Source organism: Squalius cephalus, assembly GCF_949319135.1.
Source record: "Squalius cephalus genome assembly, chromosome: 1".
NCBI classification, from domain to species: Eukaryota; Metazoa; Chordata; class Actinopteri; order Cypriniformes; family Leuciscidae; genus Squalius; species Squalius cephalus.
Window position 1 is genome coordinate 9,762,467 of NC_137122.1, and position 18,607 is coordinate 9,781,073.

Here is an 18,607-nt window from a genome sequence, read left to right on the forward strand (position 1 = left end):
CTCCAACCCTGATCAAACACACCTAGCTGTGAGTTTCTAGTGATCCTGAAGACATTGATTAGCTTGCTCAGGTGTGTTTGATCAGGGTTGGAGCTAAACTGTGCAGGACAGTGGCCCTCCAGGACCGAGTTTGAGAAATCCTGCCTTAAATTAAACGTTTATCTCTGTAAAGCTGCTTTGAAACAATCTACATTGTTAAAAGCGCTATGTAAATGAAGATGACTTGATTTGACACTACGAAAGATCTCCATGATAAGCCTGTTTTTGCACTTCCTGCTTTTCCCTGCTTGAGCATTTCTGTCCAATGAATGTGTGGCATGATAAGATAATCTCATTTGTCCGCATTATAGTAAATTATGTGACGTGACTAATCTGCGCTCGCATTTAAGCTTGAGCTTTTGTTTGTAGTAGGATTAATTGGTTGTTGCTTCTTCCTCTTTTTTGTCCTCTTTCCCCTTTTCTACTTTTGAATTGTTTGTTTTGTTTTGAACTGTTTTCTTTGGTAAATATGTTGATTTATTTTGTACATAGTCGATTCATTTGAATTTAATTGTGCATCTGCATTTAACACCGTGTGCTCTGACTGATCACTTCACTGGGGCCCTTGTGCTGTGAGCATTCATTGTGTGTGTGTGTGTGTGTGTGTGTGAGGGTAACGTAGGTATCTTTTGCGAGGGTGCCTCTTAATAGAGGCCACAGTTTCCTTTACTTTTTTCATTATATTTGAATGTTTGGGGCTTGTCTCCTTTTTGTGCCTTAGGTTTTTTATAAATTATAATAAACTTTTTTAATTTTGCATAAATACCTGTGTCTCCATTTCTTACTGTCTTTAGAGGGGAACCTGTGCTGGGATTACAATCTCTGGGTGAAATTCCCAGGGTGGTGTAGTCGAAGATTTGTAATTTAATTGTAATGTAATTTGTAATTGTAATGTGATGATCATAATCTAAATCAGAGAATATCATAGGTTAGAGCGCTTGGCGTGTGGATGATTTATTTTTAACAGCAGATTCAGGTGAAGTTAGAGCTGATCTGCACGTCTAGCGCATGAGCTTTAGAGCCCCCGTTAAAGTTCAGGTACAAGTCAATATACAGACTTTTGGACACCGAACATGGGTTGGAGCTCTTCATCTTGAACTCTCAAAAAGCACCAGATTAATAAAATTTACAAAATGGTCTTAGAGGAACCAATGTCCACCCACCATAGTCTTACAAAATCCTGTGGGAAACACTGTATACCGCAGCAAAATAAGTCTATATTAAAAAAGGACGAATCTTGGCTATATTTCTCAGATGATAAAAACAAGTTTTTGTCACTTGATTAATATGAAACTTAAAATTCAGGTCACAGTCCAAAATGACGCCTAGGCTCTTTACTTCTTTTCATAGATTGTAGGGCTAAGGGACCCAATCCAGCTTCTAAGGGACCCAATATAAGAATGCAGCTGTTCTGCGGAAGAGCAGAGCATAACACATGTGATGGTGCAGTTAACCCACAGGAACAGACACATTTCATGCTGAGCATGTTTACACACACACACATTTCATTTTAATTTTGTGTTGAAAATAAAGTAATGTAAAAAGTAAAGTAAATAAAATAATGTTAAATTATTAAATAATGTCTGTGTGATTTTTATTTTTTATTTATTGGAACAGAACTGTGTTGTCTAATCCATGCAAATACCATATTTTTGGTATTAATACCATCTATATTAGAGCACATGGCATTGCATAAGATTTTGGAAATTGTGCTTAATATTTTCTAAACCAGTATTTATTTTCAGTTGAATTTTCTGATTGCCGTTGATAAACTGTCAAATCAAATATTACGTGTGGGAGAGCGGGGTATTCTCATCGCTTGATAAACACAAATAGCTAGTACTCTTATCGCTTGATAACTTAAGGTTGAGCCACTGTAGTCTGTTGGACTATTTTCATCGCTTGATAAACACAAATAGCTAGTACTCTTATCGCTTGATAAACTTAAGGTTGAGCCACTGTAGTCTGTTGGACTATTTTAACGATGCATGCGGTGATGTGGTTTCTCCACTGCATGGATATTCATGTGTCGCTTCAGGTTAGCTTTAATAGAGAAACTCTTCCCACACTGATAACACGTGTGCGGCTTCTCTCCAGTGTGGATCCTCTCATGTATTTTCAGAGATGATGACAGACTGAATCTCTTGTCACAGTGTGAACACGTGTAAGGTTTTTCTCCAGTGTGGATCCTCTCATGTGCTTTCAGACCATTTAAGTGTTTGAATCTCTTGTCACAGTGTGAACACTTGTAAGGTTTTTCTCCAGTGTGGATCCTCTCATGTGTTTTCAGATCTGCTGATCGACTGAATCTCTTGTCACAGTGTGAACACTTGTAATGTTTTTCTCCAGTGTGGATCCTCTCATGTTTTTTCAGATTTGCTGACTGACTGAATCTCTTGTCACAGTGTGAACACTTGTAATGTTTTTCTCCAGTGTGAATTCTCTGGTGCAGTTCTAAATTGTACGCTGTAGTAAAAGTCTTCTCACACTCAAAGCACATGTACTCTCTCACACCAGTGTGTATTTTCTCATGTCTATGTAAATTAGGCAGCTGTGAAAAACTCTTTCCACACACCGAACATGAATGCGGCTTCTCCTTCGTATGAACTGTCAGGTGTGTCTTCAGGTGTGATGTACAAAGAAATGTTTTGCCGCACTGATCACATGAGAACGGCTTCTCTCCGGTGTGGGTCCTCATGTGAAGATTAAGTGATGATGATTGACTGAAACTCTTCCCGCACTGATCACATGTGTACGGCTTCTCTCCGTTGTGGATTCTCAGGTGTTGATTAAGACTATGTTTGGTTGTGAAGCTATTTCCACACTGAGTGCAGGTGAAAGATTTCTTGGCTCTTCTTTTCTTTGAAAATGTCTTTTTAGTCTTTGAGCGACTCAAAGGTTTATCTCCAGGTTTGACATGATGTTCCTCCTCCACTTCACTCAGTTCTTCACTCTCCTCCTTCACTTCACTCAGTTCTTCACTCTCCTCCTTCACTTCACTCAGTTCTTCTCTCTCCTCCTCCACTTCACTCAGTTCTTCACTCTCCTCCTTCACTTCACTCAGTTCTTCACTCTCCTCCTTCACTTCACTCAGTTCTTCACTCTCCTCCTCCACTTGACTCGGTTCTTCGCTCTCCTCCTCCACTTCACTCAGTTCTTCACTCTCCTCCTTCACTTCACTCAGTTCTTCACTCTCCTCCTTCACTTCACTCAGTTCTTCACTCTCCTCCTTCACTTCACTCAGTTCTTCACTCTCCTCCTCCACTTCACTCAGTTCTTCACTCTCCTCCTTCACTTCACTCAGTTCTTCACTCTCCTCCTCCACTTGACTCGGTTCTTCGCTCTCCTCCTCCACTTCACTCAGTTCTTCTCTCTCCTCCTTCACTTCACTCAGTTCTTCACTCTCCTCCTTCACTTCACTCAGTTCTTCACTCTCCTCCTTCACTTCCATCAGGCCTGACAGAAAAAGAAAAAAATGATTACATTTAATTTTCAGTACATCAAAATAATTCAAAGAGAGAAATATAAAGTGAAAGGACATGAAAGTGAGCCCTGCTGTAATAGTAGAAAGTAGACAACTGCTATAAAATATTATGATAATTTGATGCCTTTTTATAAATTATATGTCCTTGAAACTTTCCATGAATGCGGTAAATTTACCTCAATAAATTATTATTTTTAAAACATTATAGGCACAAATCCATTGTTTCTTTAGCAAGAACTATTACTTGATCAATGACACAATTATCTAACATGATATTAACATTAAAATATACAATACTGCCATTTTTGACACCATCTTTGAGATTGGTATTTATTTGACTAAAACATTTTAATTATTAATGGCCGTTCACAGTAGACTTTTCCTTGCACTGACTTCCATTCATGCGCATGTGAAAGTGGGACACCAGAAACACAAGCTCAAGTGAATTACCCTGTGAGAAATAACACAAGCGTTTAGCATTCAAGTGGAGTGGATTGTTTATTTTTACATTTTGAATTATTATTATTTGTTATATGTTGAACAGAATGTGACGTCATTTCATGGCCGTTGCAGCTTCAAACATCACAAGCTCAAAGTGTAGAGTGGCCATAACTTTAACTGGCTTTATCTATTTTATTAGCATTATCTTTGTCCTACATGTTTCACTCAACCCTGTTACTCAAGAAAAAAATAGGCTTGATGAGCAAAATCTGCGCAGAACCGATCGCCGGGAATCAGCGCGAGATGCATTCTGGTTATAAATGTGTCCGAGTGCGGTCCGCCTTGCTCTGATGTCATGCTGAAGTCACGTGGGTCTGAAACTCTCGCGAGCGCAAGTCGGCTGTGTTATCCTCTTTTTAAAATTTGCACCCTGTTGACTTAAATGGGGCAAGTTTTAAACCTGCTTTTAGCCTCTTAACATCCTTGATGTGTCATTACAAGTGCCCAGCCATGTGAGTGATTCCTTCAGAGTGAACACGGTGAATCTGACTGCAGTAGATGTGAAAAATATGGATAAAAATGATGTTAATTCAGCCAGTGCACGTACCTGTATTTATTTCCTGTTTTCGGTCAAAGTCCACAGTAGTCGATTGACGAGTTCTCCAATGTTGCTTAGTTACCTATGACTCGACAATCGACTACTGTGGACCGTGCACTGGCTGAATTAACATAATTTTTATACATATCTTTCACATCTACTGCAGTCAGATTGACCCGCGTTCACTCTGAAGGAATCACTCACATTAGCTGTGCACTTGTAATGACACATCAAGGATGTTAAGAGGCCAAAAGCAGGTTTAAAACTTGCCCCATTGAAGTCAACAGGGTGCAAATTTTAAAAAGAGGATAACACGGTGTAGGCAACACCAATTTTTGTCGTTGTTCTCTGTATTGACAGCACTCCAAATTTACAAAAAAATGAGCTCAATGTTAAAATTGACCGGAGTTCTCCTTTAATGTCACAAAGTTTCTTCCTGGTTTCCACGTCAGCGCTGTTTGATGCGTTAATAATGGAGAAATGTGAATGTTTCTCACTAACGTTAGATCTCGCAGCGATGTTATTTCTTCTGTGGCGAATTCAAATGCTTTCTTTACTGGATCTCTTATTAGCGCTGTGTAGTAACGGTGTCACGATCGACTCGCGCTGCACTGGTCCAAACTGATAAACAGCAGTCCGTCAACCAATAACGAGCAGTTTCGTTCCGCTTGCATTACGTTTGCCATTTGATGTTGGACAATGTTGTGGTCGCGCCGGCGTCTCTAACGCCGGTTTCAGGCCGGTGACACACTGGCTGCGTGGCGTGAGCGTTGCCTTTCTGTTGCATGTCAGCTGCGTGGCGTTTTCCATGTCTTTGCACACCAGAAGCTATCTGACGCGGCGCTGCTGCTGCTAGGTGACATATGATAAGCCTCATTGGTGATATATTTGACATATGGGGAGAGAGTTGTGGAAGGCCTATACTTCATGTTGAACATAAATAAATAGCAGCTAAGACAATGTCGGCAGTGTTGATGGCAAAATAGATTATAGAATGTTTCGTTCTGTATTGACAGGTGCAATATTTGAAAATCGATAATATTTTTTTCAATTACATTTATATTTGCATTTGTCAAACCCTAGACACTTTCAAACATCAAAATAACATTTATTAATATGTATTTGTGTCAAAATGACATATAAACATCTTTTCCTATTCTTTTTTGCCTAGAAACGCTTCCAACACGCTTGCGCGTGAAAAATAGGCGTCGGTTCTATTTCTAGAATGCACGCGTTTTCCGTGCGGCTCAAGCCGCGCGTCACGCAGATAGTGTGCAAGCTCTAACCTGTTAACATGGGAGCCGAAATAAAACCGGACACGCCACGCAGCTGAGACGCTCACGCCACGCATCCAGTGTGTCACCGGCCTCACCCCTCATTTACCCCTAATTTCAACCAACTGAGGAACCGCTCCGGATCGGCGGCGGAGTCAATAGGTTTCCAGTAAAGTCAATGTGTGTATTTTCACTGACTGCGTAATGGCTGCGTTCCGACTCCGGCGATCCGCAGCCCTCCGGAGCAGATACACAGAGCTTCTATTTTTGCCGGATGCCGGAGAGCTCCGCAGCAATTCAGCACTTATATCGCGCGATCATACATGAATTCGCGAGATCTCGTGGGTCCTCGTGCTTTCAGCTGTCAGTCATGGCCGCAGCCGTTCCGCAACAAATCCGGACCTGGTGGGTATTGAAGGACGACGGCGCACGGAGCCGACACGCAGCGGAGCCGATCCGCAGCCGTTCCGCAGTTGGTGGAAATTAGGGGTTACACTGCACGTCTGCGGCGCATTACAGCTGTTTATATATATAAAACATGTCTGTAATTAAAGTAAAATGATTGATGAACACGTATTTGGTATTGAATAAAATATATACATTGGGTATATAAAAAAGTACATTGGGTATCTTGTTCATTTTACTTACCGTATTTTCATATAAAAGCAACAGAACTTAAATTAGATCCAGTTTATTAGCAACACCGTGCACGAGCGTGAATGCAGCAATATCCGCCTGATCTCACAGGTGTCTGACTCTGATCCACTGCGAGAAGAGAGATCTGTCCATCTCTCCTGCACTTCTCTCACTCCGCCAACTCTCGACTCAAGACGCATCTCAAACAAGCCTTTTCTCAATCCATTGTCTCAGTTTTTACACAAACTGTAGCACTGACTGTATTCATCAACCCGGCTACCAAAGTTACTGTAAGAAGAATCTCTATAACTATGAATAACGTATATGATATTTGATAAATACAACTTTATCAGTAACTTGGTGTTTACTCATTAAAGGCATAATAATTTTGTAAACTAGGCCTATGTTGAAAATGACTAAACTTCTGGCAATGTTGTTGCAAATTGGTAACCAGATATAAAATAAATGTAAAATAAAACAGTTAAAATAGTATTTAGCTTGATCTGATGTCGAAAATCAATATAAAAATGTCTCAAACCTCCCTTTACTGACCATTTGTTGAAACAAACCCAGAACATTCTGTACCGTTTCATAGTTGAACTGTTTATCTAAATGTGATGAAGTGCTTGAATGTTTCCAGGGTTTGCCATACATTCATTAATTTGTGGCGGCCCACAATATCAACAGTGACCGCCATGGATTGATTTTCAGATTTAACTATTTAATATGGGTAAAAATGTATTTTATTGTAGAGCTGTGCGCAGCTTGCTCCCTCTTTCCCTCACAAACTGACAACGGATCTTCTCCTCTTCGAGCACGATCTGAATCAAAACACGAGCATGCGTTGGAGGACGGATTGTTGCCGCTGCTTATTCCCTCAGCGAAGATTCCAGAATCAATCCGGAGTTGAATGGTTAGTATAATCAACACTGTTGCACAACATAACTCTGAGAAGTTAGTCTATGTTAAACACTGTCACGTTTCCATTACAGATTCATGCAAAACTTGTGATTTTTTTTTTTCTAAATATCGATAAAAAACTATTGCGAAATGACGCCGTTTCCATTAACCGATGTTATGCGACTAAAATGTCATTTTTTTCCTCTCGCGATCAGTCATTCCAAAAGTCATGTCAATGGATGTAGGTAGGTTTATATAGGCTATATATCACAGCCACCAAACTAGACATTATTATTATGACTATTAATGTAAAGAGATGTAGGCCGAAGCGTGTTATCCAAGCATTAATGGCAAGTGTTGCAGGCCCCGGCTCAGGAGACCCAGCTGACAGATTACTGTGATATCTTTAAAACAGGATTCAAAGAAAGAGACGAGAGTCGCGTCTGCTCTGATACAGCTCCTCTGCAGATATATTTATTTTATACACAATAAGTAAATTTTAGCACAACAGTTGCTTTTAAAGCATTAATTCACAGTCTTTAGTCTGTCTCATCACATCACTTTTGTCACCAACATCAAAATAAATCACTTTCAGAATCAGAAGTCTCATTTCTACACTTTACTCTCTTTAGCTAACATTTAACTTATATAAGTATTATATTTTATAAACAGTAATAGAAATATTCATTAACACAATGATATTTAATATGAGTTTCATATACTGGGAAAGACTGTTTTCCAAAAGACACTTGCTTTTTAAAACAGTTGTGAAACACAATTCACTCTTTTACCTCCACAGGAATGGATTATAATGAATACAGAGAGATTCAGTAACTTTCCATTCTTCCCTCAGTGCCTGGTCACGTGACTGGCAAGCGTGGCAAATGTGATCACAGAGTGAGCTTCAAAGGTACACTTAACTCTACCTATTCACTCATTAACACGAGCAAACAAACTTTTTATGATCAAACAACTATTAATACAATACTAGTTTGATTATAATGACCACCGGAGCATAACTTAACTTATTTTCTCCACGTTATAGAGAGAGCATACATCAAGACGAACAAAACGTCCAAACCGTCATCATATAAACACATTTAACATTTTACATTCTCCATTCGTTTACCAAACATGGTAATAGTGCAATTGCTGTGGTATATTTCAAGGGTTTCTCTTTTGTATGTCCATATTTTTACCTGTAAAACAGGATTCAAAGAAAGAGACAAAGAGAGTCGCGTCTGCTCTGATACAGCTCCTCTGCAGATATGAGGAAGCATGCGCAATTCGCGACTCTCCAACCACAATGTCAAAATAAGAGTCCCTTTTTCCCCATATAAATGTAAATATACGTTGGTTCATTTGCATTTCAACACTGCATAAAAAAACTAATGCAACAATTTACCTCATGACAATTTACAGACTAGTACATATTGAGAAGATGAAAAACAACAATAATTGTGTACTCTGTGTGTATCACACAAGTAAAGAACCTTATACTGTGAGCGGCACATATGAGGTGTTTTCTCACTCATTTCTCCTCCAAGGTCTTGATTGTGGCATTTCTTTGAGGTTTAGAATCCAGTATTCCTGTAATTATTTTGTCTTTTATGAATTTAATAAAGAACTCTGTCTCGTATTCTGTCCAAACACACCGGGCTTTGTAAGTCAGGTGACTGTAAATGCGCAAAAACTTCCATGAGTTTTCATGACAGTTTTGCGGAATATTTTTTTCTAATTGCCTGAAAAACCACCTCACGCGAGCGTAAAACCTTTTTTTGCAATAAATGGAAGTTTTGGGGAAATTGACGTGTTTCCATTGAGCGTATTTTCAATTCGCAATTTCAATTTGTGCGATTTGAAGGGTAATGGAAACGCGGCTCGGAAACCAACCTTAGTTATTAGCAAGCATGTAAGGAGCCTAGCTGATAATTAGCTATGTTAACATGAGAATAACAGTTACAGCATGTTATACATGTTAACACAATGCTGGTTAATATCAACTGCCTGTACAAGTAGATAACGTTAATGTTAAGTATTTAATCATGATGCTGACTTTTTGCTCCCTCAATCCAGATGAATATTGAAAAATATTTTCAAAGATTTAGCTGTGGCAGCTGAAGTAACAAGAGAGGGTCAGAAAGCAATAGCTGTAGAGAGAGATGTAGGAGAGGAGGAGGACTGCAGACTTTTAGCAATGCAATGTCTTTAAGTTATCTGACACTAAGTGTTGACAATGGAAATGTGTATACGTGTCAATAAAAATGTATGATATATTTAACCCTTTTGTTGTTCCTTAATCACCCCTCACCCCACCACCGCAAATATAATCTAATTCTGTGGGAAAAACTGGTTTCTAACATGAATGTTCTTCAGCCTCATGAATGAATGAAGAATAAACACCAACCTCTTTGTTCTTCAGGATCTTCAGTGTGTTTCATTCTGCAGGGTTCTGGATCACTCATGTTCTCTCTGTCCTCTTTAATAAACTCAGTCTTTGCAGATTTCAGCTCTTCCTGATGCTCTGATGCTCGTCTTCACTTGTAGCTGATGGGAATTTACAGCATTTATTGGGGAATTACTGTGGGAGGAGTTTCACTGATGATGTATTCCAGTGTGGGAGGAGCTTCACTGATGATGAATTACAGTGGGAGGAGCTGATCTGCCAAAATCAAAAATATATAAGTTACTGAGTTTGTTTTTGTAATAAATGACACTTCTAAGCATTTCTATCTATTTATCGTACAGTAACTGATGCCAATTCATTATTTTTCATTATTTTTATTACTAATCCTAACATTATTCTGCTTCTTCATTAAAATACAGGTATCTCGAAATATAGAAAAGAATATAAATAATTTAAATTCTTCCAAATATAAATAAAGGTAAGGAAAACAGTTAAAAGCATAAAGACAGAAATAAACGTATAGTAGCCAACAAATCACCTCAGTCTGTTGACACCAATGAAATGAGCTTTAAGTGTCAATTTACAGGAGATCTGAAGACATCAGCATAATAAATGAGGTGAAAACAGGAACTATTGTCATGAAATAAAGAATGTTTTCAGCAGATCTGTTAATATTGATGAGCCTCAGACTATCAACACTCATTCAACAAGCCATTCAGGATCATCAGCAGATCATCTCACTTTATTCTGAGTGTTTGCTGTTAGAAACACATTATTTGAGTCAGGATACATGATAAAAGCCTGTAAAACTGCTCCATTGAAAGATATCTCACAATATAACATAAATCATCAATAATTAAACAAAATAATCAAATAACCTCTCTTTTTGAACCTCTTCAGGCAAATAATTACAACACATAATATGTGAATCTAAATATAGTTTGTTGACTTTATAATATGTATAACTATTAATTTCAATAAAGTAGCCTAATTCCATCATTAACATGTTACATATTTGTATGTACAGAAACTAAAAAATAAAGAAAATGTAACGTTTCCTGTGTCAACCTTCATTAATATGTATATTTCCATGCATGTATATATTTGAAATTTCCCACGTTCATTACTCATACAGGGGTGATATAAAGTGTCTAATTTTAATAAGTAAATGTAATCTGCCAAAGATAATTGTCGACAATAAATAAAGGTAAACATGAAAACGGCAACAGAAACACTTGGGATCGATTCCCCTCACAGATCTCAAACTTTGACTTGACATTCAGTAACAGTTCTCACACAAACATCGAGACAATCACACAAACGAACACAAAATCGCTCAGGTCTGAATGAACTCAACATATTCTCCTCATGCTCGCTGCTGCTGCACTAAATGTTTATTTCAGAAGGAAGACGCCAGAAAAGACGCACAAGTATCGCTGTGATCGATGAAAACAATACAGAAATGAGCCTGTCGCTTAATCAAACTGTATAAAGTTTGTGTGATAGTTGTGTAAATATGAGAAATACTATGGAAGGCCAACAGAGACAAAAGTCTTTAAACGAAACGCGTGATTTTTGTCCCTGTTAACGCAACAACACGCACAGCAGCCAATGAAATTGCTGTATTTGAGACTATATTTGCATATGTGACGCGATGGTACGCATGTCTCTGGTTGGTATATACGTATACAAACATCAGAAGTCATGTTTATTCATGAAGGATGTCGTAATGGTATACTGGTATGCACGTATGCAAACATCAGACGTTATATTTGTTCATGAGGGATAATGCATTGGTACGTTGTGAGTGATGTCAGTCTTATGTCATGATTTGTCATGCCCTTTTAAGTTGTTCGTTTAACGTTCTTTCTCAAGGTAGAAAAGTGGCTCTTACACTGTAATGAATTGCTGTAAAAATTACAGCATTATTTTACAGCAGCTGGCTGTTTTCTTATAATACAGCATATTGCTGTAAATTGCAATGCATTCTGGGGTCGCTAGGCGGTTTAATTCAAAATACAGAATATTGCTGTAAATTTCAAATCTTCAGAGGCATTGTGATCGTCAACGGTCGTGTCGTCGACTTTCGAGTAACGCGAGAGGAGTGCTTCACAACTCTGTGGTAAGTTATTATTTTTCATGTTTGGTAACTTGTAGACTATGAAGGTAACATTATATTCGCGGTTCATATTGGTAACACCGGACCACGCATCCTTCGACCGCGGGGCGCGAAGGAGACTTGCGCCGGGCTTCAGAAGCGTGGACACGGCCGTATTTGACACATCTATGGGCTCCTATATTAAGAATTATATGCTTTAATGACAACCGTCGGTATTCACACGAGTTTCGTGTTGATCAGCACACTTCGTCGTGATTTTTTTATGGTGTAAATCAAATCAAATCAAAATCAAGTCATCTGATAAAATGGGCGCCGAAATGAAAACTGCGTTGCTTAAGCCTTGCGTCAGACTCACGGAGGATGTGTGTCATATAAATTCTGAATGATAATGTAATAAGTTACCAGTTTTTGCCGGTGTAAAAATCCCTAGTTAGCTTACATTTCAGTACGAATGTGTTTCTTAGCTGTAGCCTACTCTGTGTGTGAAATGTGCTTATTGTTTGTTTGTAATGCCGTTTTTAACTTTATTTAAAAGAATGAGTTCCTGCACTCTGAATACTAAAATATAGTTTAAATGTAAAAAGCTGAAAAATAAAAATGGTATAGTTAAAAATAACTATTGTCATATGTTGTATTGTTTTAGGAGACACTTTGACAAGGACACTGGAAGGCCAAGTTGTGTGTGAGGAGGGCTTTTGAATCTTCAGGTGTTTCTTCAGGACTGAAGTTTACCGCACTGATCACAGTTAAATGGTCTTTCTTCGGAATGAGAAGATGTGATTTCAGAGAGAAAGCCTGAGCCGCTTCTTCCCAGTGTGAACTCTCATGTGAATCTTCAGCTTGATTAACATGTGAAGCGTTTTTTACACTGAGGGCAGGAGACAGATTTATTGGCTTCTGTTTTCTTTCTTTCTTGTTCACGTCCATCAGGTCTAAAAGAAACATTAAATCAAGTGAGTTTCAATGAACTATTTTATAAACAGCTAGCTAATCATGCCTTACTCATGTAGTTAAAGTGGTTATGGGCGATTTCTAAACATTGCATAATTAAAAGTAATAATAGTGTTTAATAGTCTCTTATTGGCCTGTTTAGCTGAGTAATAAAAACCCTTATTACATAACGTGTGTTATTTCTTGATAACAGACCGTTGCGAGGTATAGGCTAACACACCGTTGCCATGAAAAACAAAGCGTTGCTATGAACGCGGAAAGGACTATTTTCTTTAGCGGAAGCAATATAATCATTTTTAAATCAATAAACTCCTTTTTAAATCAATATTTTGTGTCAAATTATTTATTTATTTTGTAGGTAGCCATGTAATAAGTGGGATAATGTATAGAGAGGCAGTTGTTATAGCGAATAACAACCCCTCTTCAGGCTGATTCAAGACCCCTCCGCTAATTTATTCATGCTGCAATGCATGATGGAAGATATTGATGAGTTTTGATTGATGGCTCCCATCATGCACTGCACTTTTATCATCACCGTTGTTGAGTCATCACCATCACCATGGTTTTGACCCATGTTGTTGATCGATTGCTCCTGTCTGCCTCGCTGCCTGCTGAGGGTGTGTGCTGTAAGCTCCGTCTTAGCCTCGTATTTCTTTGTTTTGAACCATCATTTACTGCTGTATTTAGTAGTAGTATAAACAACTTGAAATTGCTTACCCAACATCTCAGATTAACCTGACATCGCTAGCTTCCGTTACTACTAGCACAACACGCTAGTAATTCGCTAGCCTGTTAACGCGCCACCCGTGCGCTCAGTTATTTTTTATTTATTTTTCTTGCGCGCGCCCGCGCCTTTGAGTTCATAAAAAGATTAGGGGCCTCATTTATAACCGTTGCGTACGCACAAAAAAGGCACTGAAACAGGCGTACGCCACTTCCGACGCAGAAGTAGTGAATTATAATAACAAACTTAACCGAAAAATTTGCGTACCTGCACGCAAACTCTGACCCATGCGTACGAACATTTTGGAGACGGAGCAGTTTGGCGACACCGATGGTGAGTTGGAGTATAAATGTATTTTTTGTCACTTTTAGACAGAAAATGTAAAGAAAATTATGAAAATGTAAAGAAAAAAATATATAGGCTATATATATATATATATATACAGTATATATATTCAGAAAGATGATGCAAATATAATTTCACTCACCAAGCAAATATCCATCCCTTTTTAAATGTCCACGCCATTGAGGTAAATCTTCATTATGACTCAAGAATTTCTTCATATAGCGCTTAACAATGTAGATTGTTTCAAAGCGGCTTTACGGATAAACGGATAATTTAAGGTAACAGAGATTGTTTTGGCTTTATATCAGTTCTTGAATAAAGTTATTTTCCAGCTAAAGTTAGTGTCTTAAGTTACGAGTGACGAGTCTGACACGAGTCTTAATCATAACAGTGCATGTTCACAATAACAGTTTAAATAAATAAAAGAATGTTTTAAACTCTGATATAAACATTTTCGTGCAAATAATGCACAGCAAGGCCTATCTGTTCCCATTAAAATATAAATCAATTAAAAATACTATTTGGTCAGTGGAAAAGATTGAGAAAATATTTCTCTGAAATGTAGCTTATTTTATAGCCTACTATTTTATTTATTTATTCAAAACAAGGCAGGGATGGGCTACTAAATGATTTTTATCAGTGTAATGTGACGGCACATCAGTATCTCATGTTTTACAAATGTCTTGCCGTTAAACATGTTATCACTTGGATGAATATGCATATGCAGGGTGTCTACAGGTTTGACCAAGTTAAATTTAAGACTTTTTAAGACTTTTTAATACCATTTCCAAACAAAATTTAAGACTAAATTCAAAGTCACGCAAAAGTCAAGCACAAAACCATGAGGATATTTTAAATTATTATTTTATTTAACTGATTGTTCTTGAGAATATATTCAACAGAAAACACTATTCCAGAAGAAGAAATTAATTTCTATTTCATGACTGTCAAGGCACTCACACACTTTGAATCCAATGTAACAGTAACAATGTGAATGCACAAACACTTGAAATGTAAGGTCACTTATGCTGCTTGAAGCACTTGACAATACTCTCACTCACACGTACACACACACGTACACACACACACACACACACACACAAATACTTTCTCTCACAAACACACACAAACAATATACTATATTCTTACTCACTGCACAGTACAACACAATACACTTACTTTCTCACTCACACACAATACAATACTCACTCACTCTCAGACACCCATTATACCATTTTTCTAAGTTCTGCTGTTTTATGCTCCAACTCGCTCTCAACCCCTTTCAGTTCTGACACTTTTTCTTTGAAACGCTTTCTAAGAATATTTGATTTCGTGATCAGCTGGGCCATGAGGGTCCCCGATTTCCCTTCTGCTTGCTCGGCGAGTTTGTCAGCATCTTTTTCAAGGCTGGTAGCCACTTCATTAAGGATCACCCTCTTCTTTTTTAGTTCCTCGAGGTGGTCCTCAGCAGCCTTTCTTTTTTGTTTCTGAGCCTTGCTCTCCTGTTTTTTCTTTTCATTTTCAAGGTGCAGACGGTACTGAGACCTGGCGGAGGCAGCAGCTCCCAGGAGCTCTTTTGTCAGGGGAACTTTAAGAACCCCTCCACAGACAGAGACATAATCACATATGATTCTCTGAGCCACCACTGCATCCTCCTGCATGTTGTCAGTCTCTACCTCCTTATTTACAGAGAAGCCCCTTTCCACTGTTGCTTGGCCATGGGAGAGTAGGAGTAGTTTCCTACAGAAAGTCCAGAGCTCAGGATAGGATTTGCACAGGTGTCCGTGCAGGAAAACATCAAGCCTGGTTTGCATTGGTTGGAAAGAAGAAAAAGATTCAGATTTTGCCTCCATGGTCAAAAATGTTTCAAACTGCTGGAGAATCACATCACCTGATAAAAAAAAAGGACACACACAAACATGATTATAACAATATTCAAGGTCAAGAAGAAAATACATAATCAGAAAAAGGCATCCCTATTGCAATGGGTGACTGAATGAACCTAATGTCTAGTCACATACAGTACAGATTTTAATCTAACTTTAGCCTGGTTAAGTTTAGTACGGGCAGAGACTCCTCCTGACAGCTGCCTGTCTTGCAGAAACTTCTGGACTAGGCGTTTCATTCTTTCCTTGGACACGTCAGGGTCAGAAAACATGTTTCTCGGGTCCAAGGATGCCATTTGCCTCACGACTGAGTACTTCAGTGGGCTCTTAATCTGCAGTTTTTGGATTATTTTAGTCATGCAGTCCATGCAGTCCTGTCTAAATTCCAACTGCCTGCGCTCATTTATGCTGCTGTTGGGACTACTCTGGATTTCCTAACAGGGGGAGTCGGAACAAAGACATTTCCTGATTAGACTACACTACCCAGGCCATCTCTTCATTACAGTCAGATACACATTCTGCCTCCATGCCTCTCTCTCTCCCCCATCTTGCACATGCATTATTTCTTTATTCTCAGATGATTTCTTTATGTATGTGTATGATTATGTATTTGTTATAACGTCAGGTGACACATGCACTAAATGGGCAGTTTAGAAGCCAGTAGGTCAAAAGTTTTGATCTTCTCAAGAATAATAGCCAATTGCTTGATCATTGTAACAGGCCTTTCAGGTTGCATAACAAAAAATATTTTTGTGTGTAATATCAAGAGTTTATGTGACTGATCAATCAAAGAAATCAACAAGTCTATTCCAAAAATACTGGATAGTTGCCGCCCAAAATATCACACTACACAAACTTCTTTAATCTTAACACATACATTGATCCCTTAAAGTACACTCACACAGTATGGTCTTATTATTTACCTTAAGGACTGCTTCTGCCCCCAAGCCAATGTCCACATTCTTTAGCTGGACCCTTGCTGCCATGTCACTTGTGTCCAGTTTGACTAGCTGTAGTGGAGTGATGTGATGGAGGACCTCTGATTTGATGAACCTCTTCAGCAGGCTCTGAGAAGACATGCAATGCAATCAGAATCAGGTTTTATTGCCAAGCATGTGTGAGAATACAATTTGTCTCTGGTTCTTAACTACTCTCTAATGACACAAAAAATACATCTAGACACATTTAGACCCACTGAAGGTGAATTCAAATAGAAACAATATACAATGTAATCTACGGCAGCTATTCATTACCTTGATGAGCACAGTCAAATCTTGACTGATGAATGGCAGCACAGGCTCATCTGTTTGGTACTTTGTCAGAAACGGGGTGAAGGTCCTGGAAAGTGCCATAAAGAAATGGAACTTGGCCATGATAAGAGGGTCGTTCCTCGCCACAGCAAGACAGTCAAAGGATGATGTTCTAGGATTTGGAAGCTTTTTCTGGGTAACTGCATCCACATACATTTCTATATGTGGCCATATTTCAATGGCTCTGTTCACCACTGGTAGATTTTCAATCCAGCGATGTCCACAGAATGGCAATGGAAAGACAGATGACTTTGTTAACGTGGTGAAGTCTTCTCTTTGGGCAGGGGTGTTGTGGAATACTGTATGCAGTGCTTGAAGCACCTTATCTAGCTGCCAGACACTGAATCCACCTTTAAATGCATTGTGAAGTGTATGCAGCCCACAGCTACCCACTACAATCAGTTGTGAACCACCAAATGCCTCTGCATGCTCCTGCTGGAGATGTTCAAAAAGCTTCCAATTCACATTTGGGCCATCCATGGAGACTGAAATCATGTTTCTCAGGTCAAGGTCCTGCACACACTCCTGGAAAATAGAAAAAAGGCATTAGGGACATGACAGTCTAGGTCACAAAAAAAATCTAGATGTGAAGAAGCATTTACACCACTAGGCAACTTGTGTGACTAGCCTACAGCCACCTTTAATTAGCGTGGGATAGCCTATACCAAGATGCCAGGAGGTAAACACAACCCTATTCTAAATAGGTTATGACATACATGTGATAGCTGGTCAATGAGCTTTTAAAAAAAAACAAAAAAACAAAACAAGATGCCTTCATCTAAAAATAAAGTTTAATATAATAACTATCAGGAGCAGCCCTATCATCATAAATGGTCCTCCTGACCGAACAAATCTGCTTAGCACAACACAGCAGTCCGACCACTGTTCTGCTGCTATGATGTTGGACAGGATAAGTATATAATAAAAAAGAAAAAGAAAAAAGAAAATCCACAACAAAACAAACCAACCAATTGAACCAATGGAACCTACTGACTTAAATGACTTACAATTGCCAATTGCTTTTCTAAAATGCTTATATACCTTTCATGGTTTCATTTAACCCTTTGATGCATAGTGTGCACTACAGTAGTGACCAATTTAAAGGTTTTCTAATATATGCATGGATGTGATAGCCTGGTAATATGGATGTGGATGGTATCTTTGCAAAGTTCTCACTTCAATGGAAATCAGTGATTATATTTATACCAATATTTTGCCACTCACTGGAGAGTAAATAAATATATTATAAAACTGTGTGTTTGTGTGTGTGTATTATATATATATATATATATATATATATATATATACAAACACACACATATACATACACATACACACACATTGTAATTATCATGTTTGCCTCAGCGATTAACAGGACGAGAAAATTGTACAGCTGTGTTTTTATAGAATATCTATATCATATATGACACCATATTATTTTATGAATAGCTTTATATAAAATATTTTTTTTTAAACTAAATAAAAAGTCGAAT

General features: G+C 38.3%; 1 protein-coding gene across 2 annotated transcripts in view; it reads right to left on the reverse strand.

Moving 5' to 3' along the window:
- Window positions 1-493: 493 nt before the first annotated feature.
- LOC307162758 (uncharacterized protein) overlaps window positions 494-18,607 on the reverse strand; it is a 117,091-nt gene continuing 98,977 nt past the window's right edge. For both annotated transcript variants that reach the window (XM_079878332.1, XM_079878331.1), the window contains exons 2-3: window positions 9,780-10,003; window positions 494-3,495 (exon numbers count right to left, since the gene is read on the reverse strand). In XM_079878332.1, coding sequence (XP_079734458.1) covers window positions 2,018-3,495; window positions 9,780-9,837 — 1,536 coding nt within the window. In that variant the 5' untranslated portion in view covers window positions 9,838-10,003 and the 3' untranslated portion in view covers window positions 494-2,017. The remainder of the gene's footprint in view (window positions 3,496-9,779; window positions 10,004-18,607) is intronic.